This window comes from Oncorhynchus mykiss, chromosome 9, assembly GCF_013265735.2.
Source record: "Oncorhynchus mykiss isolate Arlee chromosome 9, USDA_OmykA_1.1, whole genome shotgun sequence".
NCBI lineage: Eukaryota > Metazoa > Chordata > Actinopteri > Salmoniformes > Salmonidae > Oncorhynchus > Oncorhynchus mykiss.
Window position 1 is genome coordinate 11637403 of NC_048573.1, and position 13631 is coordinate 11651033.

The window sequence follows — 13631 nt, forward strand, 5'->3', positions numbered from 1 at the left end:
TAGCAGGATAGGAGAATTAACATAGCAGGATAGGAGAATTAACATAGCAGGATAGGAGAATTAACATAGCAGGATAGGAGAATTAACATAGCAGGATAGGAGAATTAACATAGCAGGATAGGAGAATTAACGTAGCAGGATAGGAGAATTAACATAGCAGGATAGGAGAATTAACATAGCAGGATAGGAGAATTAACATAGCAGGATAGGAGAATTAACATAGCAGGATAGGAGAATTAACGTAGCAGGATAGGAGAATTAACGTAGCAGGATAGGAGAATCAACGTAGCAGGATAGGAGAATCAACGTAGCAGGATAGGAGAATTAACATAGCAGGATAGGAGAATCAACGTAGCAGGATAGGAGAATTAACGTAGCAGGATAGGAGAATTAACATAGCAGGATAGGAGAATTAACGTAGCAGGATAGGAGAATTAACGTAGCAGGATAGGAGAATCAACATAGCAGGATAGGAGAATTAACGTAGCAGGATAGGAGAATTAACGTAGCAGGATAGGAGAATTAACATAGCAGGATAGGAGAATTAACATAGCAGGATAGGAGAATTAACATAGCAGGATAGGAGAATTAACATAGCAGGATAGGAGAATTAACATAGCAGGATAGGAGAATTAACATAGCAGGATAGGAGAATTAACGTAGCAGGATAGGAGAATTAACGTAGCAGCATAGGAGAATTAACGTAGTAGGTTAAGGGAGATTTAACTTAACAGGATAGGAGAATTAACGTAGCAGCATAGGAGAATTAACGTAGCAGGATAGGAGAATTAACATAGCAGGATAGGAGAATCAACATAGCAGGATAGGAGAATCAACGTAGCAGCATAGGAGAATTAACGTAGCAGGATAGGAGAATTAACATAGCAGGATAGGAGAATTAATGTAGCAGGATAGGAGAATTAACGTAGCAGCATAGGAGAATTAACGTAGCAGGATAGGAGAATTAACATAGCAGGATAGGAGAATTAACGTAGCAGGATAGGAGAATTAACGTAGCAGGATAGGAGAATCAACGTAGCAGGATAGGAGAATCAACGTAGCAGGATAGGAGAATTAACATAGCAGGATAGGAGAATTAACATAGCAGGATAGGAGAATTAACATAGCAGGATAGGAGAATCAACATAGCAGGATAGGAGAATTAACGTAGCAGGATAGGAGAATTAACGTAGCAGGATAGGAGAATCAACGTAGCAGGATAGGAGAATCAACGTAGCAGGATAGGAGAATTAACGTAGCAGGATAGGAGAATTAACATAGCAGGATAGGAGAATTAACATAGCAGGATAGGAGAATTAACGTAGCAGGATAGGAGAATTAACATAGCAGGATAGGAGAATTAACGTAGCAGGATAGGAGAATTAACGTAGCAGGATAGGAGAATCAACGTAGCAGGATAGGAGAATCAACGTAGCAGGATAGGAGAATTAACGTAGCAGGATAGGAGAATTAACGTAGCAGGATAGGAGAATTAACGTAGCAGGATAGGAGAATTAACGTAGCAGGATAGGAGAATTAACATAGCAGGTTAGGAGAATTAACATAGCAGGATAGGAGAATTAACATAGCAGGATAGGAGAATCAACGTAGCAGCATAGGAGAATTAACATAGCAGGATAGGAGAATCAACGTAGCAGGATAGGAGAATTAACGTAGCAGGTTAGGAGAATCAACGTAGCAGCATAGGAGAATTAACATAGCAGGATAGGAGAATTACCGTAGCAGGATAGGAGAATTAACATAGCAGGATAGGATAATCAACGTAGCAGGATAGGAGAATCAACGTAGCAGGATAGGAGAATTAACATAGCAGGATAGGATAATCAACGTAGCAGGATAGGAGAATTAACATAGCAGGATAGGAGAATTAACATAGCAGGATAGGAGAATCAACGTAGCAGGATAGGAGAATTAACATAGCAGGATAGGAGAATCAACGTAGCAGGATAGGAGAATTAACATAGCAGGATAGGAGAATTAACATAGCAGGATAGGAGAATTAACATAGCAGGATAGGAGAATTAACATAGCAGGATAGGAGAATTAACGTAGCAGGATAGGAGAATTAACATAGCAGGATAGGAGAATTAACATAGCAGGATAGGAGAATCAACAAAGCAGGATAGGAGAATCAACATAGCAGGATAGGAGAATTAACGTAGCAGGATAGGAGAATCAACATAGCAGGATAGGAGAATCAACATAGCAGGATAGGAGAATTAACGTAGCAGGATAGGAGAATCAACATAGCAGGATAGGAGAATTAACATAGCAGGATAGGAGAATCAACGTAGCAGGATAGGAGAATTAACATAGCAGGATAGGAGAATCAACGTAGCAGGATAGGAGAATTAACATAGCAGGATAGGAGAATTAACATAGCAGGATAGGAGAATTAACATAGCAGGATAGGAGAATTAACATAGCAGGATAGGAGAATTAACGTAGCAGGATAGGAGAATTAACATAGCAGGATAGGAGAATTAACGTAGCAGGATAGGAGAATTAACATAGCAGGATAGGAGAATCAACATAGCAGGATAGGAGAATTAACATAGCAGGATAGGAGAATTAACATAGCAGGATAGGAGAATTAACGTAGCAGGATAGGAGAATTAACATAGCAGGATAGGAGAATTAACATAGCAGGATAGGAGAATCAACATAGCAGGATAGGAGAATTAACATAGCAGGATAGGAGAATTAACATAGCAGGATAGGAGAATCAACGTAGCAGGATAGGAGAATCAACATAGCAGGATAGGAGAATTAACATAGCAGGATAGGATAATTAATGTAGCAGGTTAGGAGAATCAATGTAGCAGGTTAGGAGAATTAACGTAGCAGGTTAGGAGAATCAACTTAGCAGGTTAGGAGAAGGGTTAGGGTTAGCTAAAATGCTAAAATTGTCCCAGACTAGGGCTGTTATGGTGACCGTATGTAACGGTTTTCTTCTGGTGAAAGAGAGGCGGGCCAAAATGCAGTGTGGTTATTTTTGTACGTCTTTAATAAAGATGAAAATACAACAATCTACAAAACAAGAAACGTGAAAAAAAAACGAAACAGTCCTCCTATCTGGTGCCACAAAGACTGGAACAATCACCCACAAAACCCAACACAAAACAGGCTACCTAAATATGGTTCCCAATCAGAGACAATGACCAAGACCTGTCTCTGATTGAGAACCATATCAGGCCAAACATAGAAATAGACAAACCAGACACACAACATAGAATGCCCACCCAGCTCACGTCCTGACCAACACTAAAACAAGGAAAACACACAAGAACGATGGTCAGAACGCGACACCGTATTACTGCCACACCGGCATTCACAAGTCTTGACCGCAGTCAAATTCCACGTGACCGGTGAGTCACGGTATCTAGGCTTCTCCAAAACTGCCCTCTGATGGCCATTAGTTATCTACCAAATTTGATAACAGCTCATTACTAATGTCCTGGTAGTAACAGCTAATTACTAATGGCCTGGTAATAACAGCTAATTACTAATGGCCTGGTAATAACAGCTAATTACTAATGGCCTGGTAATAACAGCTAATTACTAATGGCCTGGTAATAACAGCTAATTACTAATGGCCTGGTAATAACAGCTAATTACTAATGTCCTGGTAATAACAGCTAATTACTAATGGCCTGGTAATAACAGCTAATTACTAATGGCCTGGTAATAACAGCTAGTTACTAATGTCCTGGTAATAACAGCTAATTACTAATGTCCTGGTAATAACAGCTAATTACTAATGGCCTGGTAATAACAGCTAATTACTAATGTCCTGGTAATAACAGCTAATTACTAATGGCCTGGTAATAACAGCTAATTACTAATGGCCTGGTAATAACAGCTAATTACTAATGGCCTGGTAATAACAGCTAATTACTAATGTCCTGGTAATAACAGCTAATTACTAATGGCCCAGTAAATAGCACTCTATTGTGCATCTAATCCACACGTGTCAAACTCATTAGACGGAGGGAAAGTCTGCGGGTGCTCCTCCCTGGTACTTGATAAATAAACTTACGTATCGTCCTCACGGCCTTCGTCAGAGCTTTTGTGATTATTTTTAAATTAGCACCCTTATGTAGACCTAGCCACACCCACATCCGCTCCAGGCATCGAAGGGGGTTGGAGGCAAAGGAAAAACAAATCGGTGTTACCAAATATAACAATATGCATTTCATAATTATTCATATAAAGTGTGTAAATAAGACGTATTCAACACGTCTGTAAAACCACAATGAGGACATAGCAAGTTTTCCTTCATCATTGGGTACATCGTACTAAAAACATCAGAGTAATCTTAAATAGGCACTTAATTCATGTTCAAATTCACAACATAACATACATAGTGTCACGCTCGTCGTAATGAGTAGACCAAGGCTCAGCGTGTGTAGAGTTCCACATATTTTTAATAAATCAAAACTCAAACAAAAACAATAAAGCACAAACGAAACGTGAAGCTACTGGTGTGCACACCGGCAACGAACTGTAGACAAGACCCCACAAACACAATGGGGAAAATGGCTACCTAAATATGATCCCCAATCAGAGACAACGATAAACAGCTGCCTCTGATTGGGAACCATACTAGGCCAACATAGAAATACATTTCACCTAGATGACCCACCCTAGTCACTATCACGCCCCAATCCAACATAGATAATAAACAGCTTTCCATGGCCAGGGCGTGACACATAGGCATTTCATCATTAAGTCCTTTAGGAAATAATGTCTGGAGAGTGAAAATCCTAAAACATTCTCTTTTACTCAGAGTATTATTAATATCTCCTCCCCTGTCTGATATCTTAACTTTCTCTATGCCACAAAATATAAAGTTCACTGATTCTCTGTGTAATGGTTTTCTTCTTCCTCTGACGAGGAGTAGGAAATATCGGACCAATGCGCAGCGTGGTAAGTGTCCATAATATATTTAATAAACTGAACACAGAATACAAAAGAAGAAGCAAAATAAATGAAAACCGAAACAGTTCTGTATGGAAAACACAGACACAGAAAACAACTACCCACAAATCACAGTGGGAAAACAGGCTGCCTAAGTATGGTTCTCAATCAGAGACAACGAATGACAGCTGCCTCTGATTGGGAACCATACTAGGCCGAAACATAGAAATACAAAACCTAGAATACAAAACATAGAATGCCCACCCAAACTCAAACCCTGACCAAACTAAAACAGAGACATTAAAAAGGAACAAAGGTCAGGACGTGACACTCTGTCTGAGAGAACGAGAGGTTTTACCTACTTAACACAGCCCACGTGGACATTTAATAATGTAGATAAATGGGTGGTGGAGCACATAATAATGTCATTTATTTGGAACCGTTTTCCTGTGTGTGGGTGGCAGAAATATTCACACTTCATCATGTTGTTGCACTGTGCGCATCCTCTGCATTTATAGCTACCATTCAGAAGAGGGCGTAAAAGAGCCTGGCTCGTTTTCTTTTGTGGTTGGCTGTTGGCATGAGACAATTTATCGCGTAAATTGCTACCTCTCCTATATACAATAAGTGGTGGGTTCTTAAATTCAGCTGGAATAACTGGGTCCGATGATAAAACATGCCAGTGTTTCTTGACAGCATCTCCCACTTTGCGCGAGTTCAAAGTATATGTGGTGGTGAACATTCCAGTGTTCTTTAGCTTCAGCGGGTCTTTTTTGTAGCAGTTCATCTCGTGTGTTTTCCAATGCCAAATGAAGAGCTTCATCCACACATTGTGGTGAATAGCCTCTTCACAGAAACCTACTGTGCATCTCCGCTGATTTTTCTAGATAGTCCTCTGTGGCGTGTCATATACGGCTCCGTCTGAGAAACTGGCTTCTAGGAAGTCCTCTTTTTAATGGCTCAGGATGGAAGCTGTCCCCCTGTAATAGAGTATTTCTGTCCGTTTCTTTTCTATACAGAGTTGTAAACAGGCTTCCATTTGATTTCTCAATCCACATACCAAGGTAATGACCACGTTGAGTGTCACGTTCAATAGTGAATTTGAGATGGGGGTCAATGTCATTGAGTAATGCCATAAAGTCTGACAGCTCTCTCTACTACAGCGTGTCTCCTACAGCGTGTCTCCTACAGTGTGTGTGTGTTTCCTACTGTGTTAACCCTCTCTCTCTCCCCTGCTGCAGTTCGCCAGTATGCTGACATTTGTCTGTTCAGTACGGCTCAGTACAAGTGTCCTGTTGCACAGGAAGAGGCAGAGTGAGTCCCCTTCTCTCCATCCCTGTCTCCTTCTCTCCAAACCTCTCTCTCCATCCCTGTCTCCTTCTCTCCAAACCTCTCTCTCCATCCCTGTCTCCTTCTCTCCAAACCTCTCTCTCCATTCCTGTCTCCTTCTCTCCAAACCTCTCTCTCCATCCCCGTCTCCTTCTCTCCAAACCTCTCTCTCCAAACCTCTCTCTCCATCCCTGTACCCTTCTCTCCATCCCTGTCTCCTTCTCTCCATCCCTGTCTCCTTATCTCCAAACCTCTCTCTCCATCCCCGTCTCCTTCTCTCCAAACCTCTCTCCATCCCTGTATCCTCTCTATCCCTTTATCCTTCTCTCCAAACCTCTCTCTCCATCCCTGTCTCCTTCTCTCCATCCCTGTCTCCTTCTCTCCATCCCTGTCCCCTTCTCTCCAAACCTCTCTCTCCATCCCTGTCCCCTTCTCTCCAAACCTATCTCTCCATCCATGTCTCCTTCTCTCCAAACCTCTCTCTCCATCCTTGTACCCTTCTCTCCATCCCCGTACCCTTCTCTCCATCCCTGTCTCCTTCTCTCCATCCCTGTCTCCTTCTCTCCAAATCTCTCTCTCCATCCCTGTATCCTTCTCTCCAAACCTCTCTCTCTATCCCTGTACCCTTCTCTCCATCCCTGTCTCCTTCTCTCCATCCCTGTCTCCTTCTCTCCAAACCTCTCTCTCCATCCCCGTCTCCTTCTCTCCAAACATCTCTCCATCCCTGTATCCTCTCTATCCCTTTATCCTTCTCTCCAAACCTCTCTCTCCATCCCTGTCTCCTTCTCTCCATCCCTGTCTCCTTCTCTCCATCCCCGTCTCCTTCTCTCCAAACCTCTCTCTCCATCCCTGTATCCTTCTCGCCATCCCTTTATCCTTCTCTCCAAACCTCTCTCTCCATCCCTGTCTCCTTCTCTCCATCCCTGTCTCCTTCTCTCCATCCCTGTCCCCTTCTCTCCAAACCTCTCTTTCCATCCCTGACCCCCTCTCTCCAAACCTATCTCTCCATCCATGTCTCCTTTTCTCCAAACCTCTCTCTCCATCCTTGTACCCTTCTCTCCATCCCCGTACCCTTCTCTCCATCCCTGTCTCCTTCTCTCCATCCCTGTCTCCTTCTCTCCAAACCTCTCTCTCCATCCCTGTCTCCTTCTCTCCATCCCTGTATCCTTCTCTCCATCCCTGTCCCCTTCTCTCCATCATTGTCTCCTTCTCTCCAAACCTCTCTCTCCATCCCTGTCCCCTTCTCTCCAAAACTCTCTCTGCATCCTTGTCTCCTTCTCTCCAAACCTCTCTCCATCCCTGTCTCCTTCTCTCCAAACCCTTCTCTCCATCCCTGTCTCCTTCTCTCCAAACCTCTCTCTCCATCCCCGTCTCCTTCTCTCCATCCCCGTCTCCTTCTCTCCAAACCTCTCTCTCCATCCCTGTCCCCTTCTCTCCAAACCTCTCTCTCCATCCCTGTCTCCTTCTCTCCAAACCTCTCTCTCCATCATTGTACCCTTCTCTCCATCCCTGTACCCTTCTCTCCATCCCTGTCTCCTTCTCTCCATCCCTGTCTCCTTCTCTCCAAACCTCTCTCTCCATCCCTGTCTCCTTCTCTCCAAACTGCTCTCTCCATCCCTGTACCCTTCTCTCCTAACCTCTCTCTCCATCCCTGTCTCCTTCTCATCCTCCTTCTCTTCTTCTTTGTCTCGTCTGTGAGAGAGAGAGAATAATGCAGGCATAGTGTGTGGCCAAACAGACACTCACTTTCAGTAGTGTTTTTAATAGTTTTGTTGTATTATTTCTGCCTATCTTCTACCTCATATTGTATGGCCCTCTATGACATCACCCAACCCCCTTTCTGCTGGCACTACCATGCCAGAATACCCCTCTCCTCCCCACCCCCCATCTACCCCTTCTCAACAGCCATAGGTAACCTCATCTTATCCCGTCTAGTAACATCACAGCCCCTTGTCTCCTTGTTATGACATCTTAGAGTCAGTGTTTCCCCCCCCCTGTACTGTAGTTTTACAGGTGACTGATGTAGTTCTGCACAGATGTGACACCTACAAAAAGTCTGTGGGCCGTGCCTCCGACCGGTGAGTAGAGGAGGAGCGACTGGCTAGGCCTTGACCCAAAATGGCCGCCCAAGACGTAACCCCCAGAGCTCCCAGACCCAGACCTCCCCAAAACCCCAGTAACTGTCTTGATTTTTGATCCACCAAAACTTTCCCTCGTGGCCTAAATCGAGATGCCCGACCTCCCACTCTGATAACTATCCTCCTTGTCCCCTGTTATTCAGTCCTCCACAATAAGCCACTGGCCCCAAAACCCAATATCCTTTCTCTCAAATGAAGAGGATTCTCTCCCAGTCTAGTCCCCTTCAATGCCCCTCTCCCTCCCTGTTCCAGCATCTCACAGATCCTTTCTTTTCCTCTCTTCTTTCCTTACTGCTTCCCCAGCGTTGTCCTATACAAGAGGGACTAGGAACCCATCACATATAACATAAATAATCAATCATTTTCTCTCTCTCACCATCCTCCACAGTGACCAGGTGTCCCCCAGCAGTACGTTCTGTAAGGTGTACACCCTGACTCCCACGCTCACCAACAACCGAGAAAAGAGAGGCCTGGCTCTGGATGGCAAGCTGAAGCACGAAGACACCAATCTGGCCTCCAGCACTATGTAAGACATTACATAGAGAGCGGGAGAGAGAGAGAGACTAGAGAAAGACATGAGAGAGAGAGAGCGAGAGAGAGAGAGAGAGAGACTAGAGAAACACATTATAGAGAGAGAGAGAAAGAGAGAGAGAGAGACATTACAGAGCGAGAGAGAGAGAGAGAGACTAGAGAAACACATCACAGAGAGAGAGAGAGAGAGAGACTAGAGAAACACATCACAGAGAGATAGAGAGAGAGAGAGACTAGAGAAACACATTACAGAGAGAGAGAGAGACTAGAGAAACACATTAGAGAGAGAGAGAGAGAGAGAGAGAGAGAGAGAGAGAGAGAGAGACATTACACAGAGAGAGAGAGACTAGAGAAACACATGAGAGAGAGAGAGACATTACACAGAGAGAGAGAGACGAGAGAAACACATTAGAGAGAGAGAGAGAGAGAGAGAGAGACATTACAGAGAGAGAGAGAGACTAGAGAAACACTACAGAGAGAGAGAGAGAGAGACTAGAGAAACACATTACAGAGAGAGAGAGAGACTAGAGAAGCACATTATAGAGAGAGAGAGAGAGAGAGAGAGACTAGAGAAACACATTACAGAGAGAGAGAGAGAGAGACTATAGAAACACATTACAGAGAGAGAGAGAGAGAGGGAGAGAGAGAGAGAGAGACTAGAGAGACAGAGAGACGAGATAGACAGAGAAAATACCTGGGCCCTGACAGACCTGGGCCCTGACAGACCTGGGCCCTGACAGTAAATCTCAGTAAGACAAAAATAATGGTGTTCCAAAAAATGTCCAGTTGCCAGGACCACAAATACAAATTCCGTCTAGACACTGTTGCCCTCGAGCACACAAAAACTATACATACCTTGGCCTAAACATCAGCGCCACAGGAAACTTCCACAAAGCTGTGAACGATCTGAGAGACAAGGCAAGAAGGTCCTTCTATGCCATCAAAAGGAGCATAGAACTCTAAAAATACTTGAATCAGTTATAGAACCCATTGACCAACAAATTGAGACTCTGCATGCAGAATTCTGCAAAAATATCCCCCATGTACAACTTAAAACACCAAATGATGCATGCAGAGCAGAATTAGGCCGATACCTGCTAATAATCAAAATCCAGAAAGGAGCTGTTAAATTCTACAACCACCTAAAAGAAAGCGATTCCCAAACCTTCCTTAACAAAACCATCACCTACAGAGACATAAACCTGGAGAAGAGTCCCCTATGCAAGCTGGTCCTGAGTCTCTGTTCACAAACTCAAACACACCCACAGAGCCCCAGGACAGAAACACAATTAGACCCAAACAAATCATGAGAAAACAAAAAGATAATTACTTGACACATTGGAAAGAATTAACAAAAAAAAACAGAGCAAACTAGAATGCTATTTGGGCCTAAACAGAGAGTACACAGTGACAGAATACCTGACCACTGTGACTGACCCTAAATTAAGGAAAGCTTTGACTATGTTCAGACTCAGTGAGCATAGCCTTGCTATTGAGAAAGGCCGCCGTAGGCAGACATGGCTCTCAAGAGAAGACAGGCTATGTGCTCACTGCCCACAAAATGAGGTGGAAACTGAGCTGCACTTCCTAACCTCCTGTCCAATGTATGACCATATTAGAGACATACAGTATTTCCCTCAGATTACACAGATCCACAAAGAAATACCACAGTGTGCATCACAGCAGCAAGATTTCTGACCTGTTGCCACAAGAAAAGGGCAACCAGTGAAGAACATCGTTACGAAACTGTATATAGACAATTACATTTGAAATGTCTATTCCTTTGGAACTTGTGTGTAATGTTTACTGTACATTTTTTAGTTCACTTGCTTTGGCAGTGTAAACATGTAAACTTGAATTGAAGAGAGAGGAAGAGAAGAGAGAAGCGAGGAAGCGAGGAGAGAGGTGAGAAAGAGAGGAGAGCGGAAGCGAGGAGAGAGGAGAGAGCACACATTCAGAAAGTATTCAGACCCCTTGACTTTTCTCATGTTGTTACGTTACAGTCTTACTCCAAAATTGATTAAATTGTTTTTTTTCCCTCATCAATCTACACACAATAACCCATAATGACAAAGAAAAAATAGATTTTGAAATGTTTGCAAATGTATTACTAATAAAAAAATGGAAATATCACATTTACATAAGTATTCAGACCCTTTACTCAGTACTTTGTTGAAGTACCTTTGGCAGTGATTACAGCCTCGAGTCTTCTTGGGTATGACTCTACAAGCTTGGGACACCTGTATTTGGGGAGTTTCTCCCATTCTATGCAGTTCCTCTCAAGCTCTGTCAGGTTGGGTAGGGAGCATCGCTGCTCCGCAATTTTTAGGTCTCTCCAGAGATCGTCTCTGATCGTTTTGAAGTCTGGGCTCTGTCACTCAAGGACATTCAGAGACGTGTCCAAAAGCCACTCCTGCATTGTCTTGGCTGTGTGCTTAGGGTCGTTGTCCTGTTGGAAGGTGAACCTTCACCCCAGTCTGAGGTCCTGAGCGCTTTGGAGCAGGTTTTCATCAAAATTCTCTCTGTACTTTGCTTCGTTCATATTTCCCTCGATCCTGGCTAGTCTCCCTGTACCTGCTGCTGAAAAACATCCCCACATCATGATGCTGCCACCACCATGCTTCACTGTAGGGATGGTGCCAGGTTTCCTCCAGACGTGACGCTTGACATTCAGGCCAAAGAGTTCAATCTTGGTTTCATCAGACCAGAGAATCTTGTTTCTCATGGTCTGAGAGTCTTTAGGTGCTTCTTGGCAAACTCCAAGCGGGCTGTCATGTGCCTTTTACTGAGGAATGGCTTCCGTCTGGCCACTCAACCATAAAGACCTGATTGGTGGAGTACTGCAGAGATGGATGTCCTTACTGAAGGTCACCTCCCTGACCAAGGCCCTTCTTCCCCGATTGCTCAGTTTGGCCAGGCGGCCAGCTCTGGGAGAGCCTTAGTGGTTCCAAACTTCATCCTTTTAAGAATGATGGAGACCACTGTGTTCTTGGGGCCCTTTAATGCTGCAGAAATGTTTCGTACCCTTCCACAGATCTGTGCCTCGACACAATCCTGTCACGGAGCTCTACGGACAATTCCTTTCACCTCGTGGCTTGGTTTTTGCTCTGACATGCACTGTCAACTGTGGGACCTTATGTAGACAGGTGTGTGCCTTTTCAAATCATGTCCAATCGATTGAATATACCACAGGTAGACTCCAATCAAGTTGTAGAAACATCTCAAGGATGATCAATGGAAACAGGATGCACCTGAGCTCAATTTCGAGTCTCATAGCAAAGGGTTTGACTACTTATATAAATATGTATTTCTGTTTTTAATTTTTAATACATCTGCAAAAATATCTAAAAACCATTATGGGGTGTTGTGTGTAGATTGCTGAGGATTTTTTAATTTATTGAATCCATTTTAGAATAAGGCTGTAACGTAACAAAATGTGGAAAAAGTCAAGGGGTCTGAATAATTCCCTAATGCATTGTATGCACAAACAACAATAAGCAAGGTTACACTCAAATCTGAGATTCTCACACACACACACACACACACACACACACACACACACACACACACACACACACACACACACACACACACACACACACACACACACACACACACACACACAGACACATATAGAAACACACACACACATGTATAGACACACACACACACTGGTGATTTGCGACTTCTTGAGAAACCAAATTAGAATTCAGATAAACAAACAAACAACTGCCTCATATCAAGGTTGTGACTAGATGAAGAACAGCTATGGACCGCTATGGACAGGTTAACAGAGAATTTTATCTAACCATTTTTCTGACCTTCTTAACCTAATTCTCCTAACCTGCTAAGAACAATTCACTTCCTTCCGTAGCTCGATACCATTTAGTCAAAACATCATATACAGTGGGGCAAAAAAGTATTTATTCAGCCACCAATTGTGCAAGTTCTCCCACTTAGAAAGATGAGAGAGGCCTGTAATTTTCATCATAGGTACACTTCAACAATGACAGACAAAATTAGAAAAAAAAACAGAAAATCACATTGTAGGATTTTTAATGAATTTATTTGCAAATTATGGTGGAAAATAATTATTTGGTCAATAACAAAAGTTTCTCAATACTTTGTTATATACCCTTTGTTGGCAATGACAGAGGTCAAACATTTTCTGTAAGTCTTCACAAGGTTTTCATACACTGTTGCTGGTATTTTGGCCCATTCCTCCATGCAGATCTCCTCTAGAGCAGTGAGGTTTTGGGGCTGTTGCTGGGCAACACAGACTTTCAACTCCATCCAAAGATTTTCTATGGGGTTGAGATCTGGAGACTGGCTAGGCCACTCCAGGACCTTGAAATGCTTCTTACGAAGCCACTCCTTCGTTGCCCGGGCGGTGTGTTTGGGATCATTGTCATGCTGAAAGACCCAGCCACGTTTCATCTTCAATGCCCTTGCTGATGGTAGGCTTTGTTACTTTGGTCCCAGCTCTCTGCAGGTCATTCACTAGGTCCCCCCGTGTGGTTCTGGGATTTTTGCTCACCGTTCTTGTGATCATTTTGACCCCACGGGGTGAGATCTTGCATGGAGCCCCAGATCGAGGGAGATTATCAGTGGTCTTGTATGTCTTCCATTTCCTAATAATTGCTCCCACAGTTGATTTCTTCAAACTAAGCTGCTTACCTATTGCAGATTCAG

The 13631-nt window shown here is 43.4% G+C and overlaps 1 protein-coding gene across 7 annotated transcripts in view; it reads left to right on the forward strand.

Annotated features, from left to right (window-relative positions):
- LOC110531449 (arrestin red cell-like) overlaps positions 1 to 13631 on the forward strand; it is a 94457-nt gene that overhangs the window by 77405 nt on the left and 3421 nt on the right. For all 7 annotated transcript variants that reach the window (XR_005053174.1, XM_036987319.1, XM_036987322.1 and 4 more), the window contains 2 exons: positions 6183 to 6255; positions 8797 to 8934. Coding sequence is in view for 6 of the 7 variants with exons in the window: in XM_036987319.1 (XP_036843214.1) it covers positions 6183 to 6255; positions 8797 to 8934 (211 nt within the window). In the remaining variant the exon portion in view is untranslated. The remainder of the gene's footprint in view (positions 1 to 6182; positions 6256 to 8796; positions 8935 to 13631) is intronic.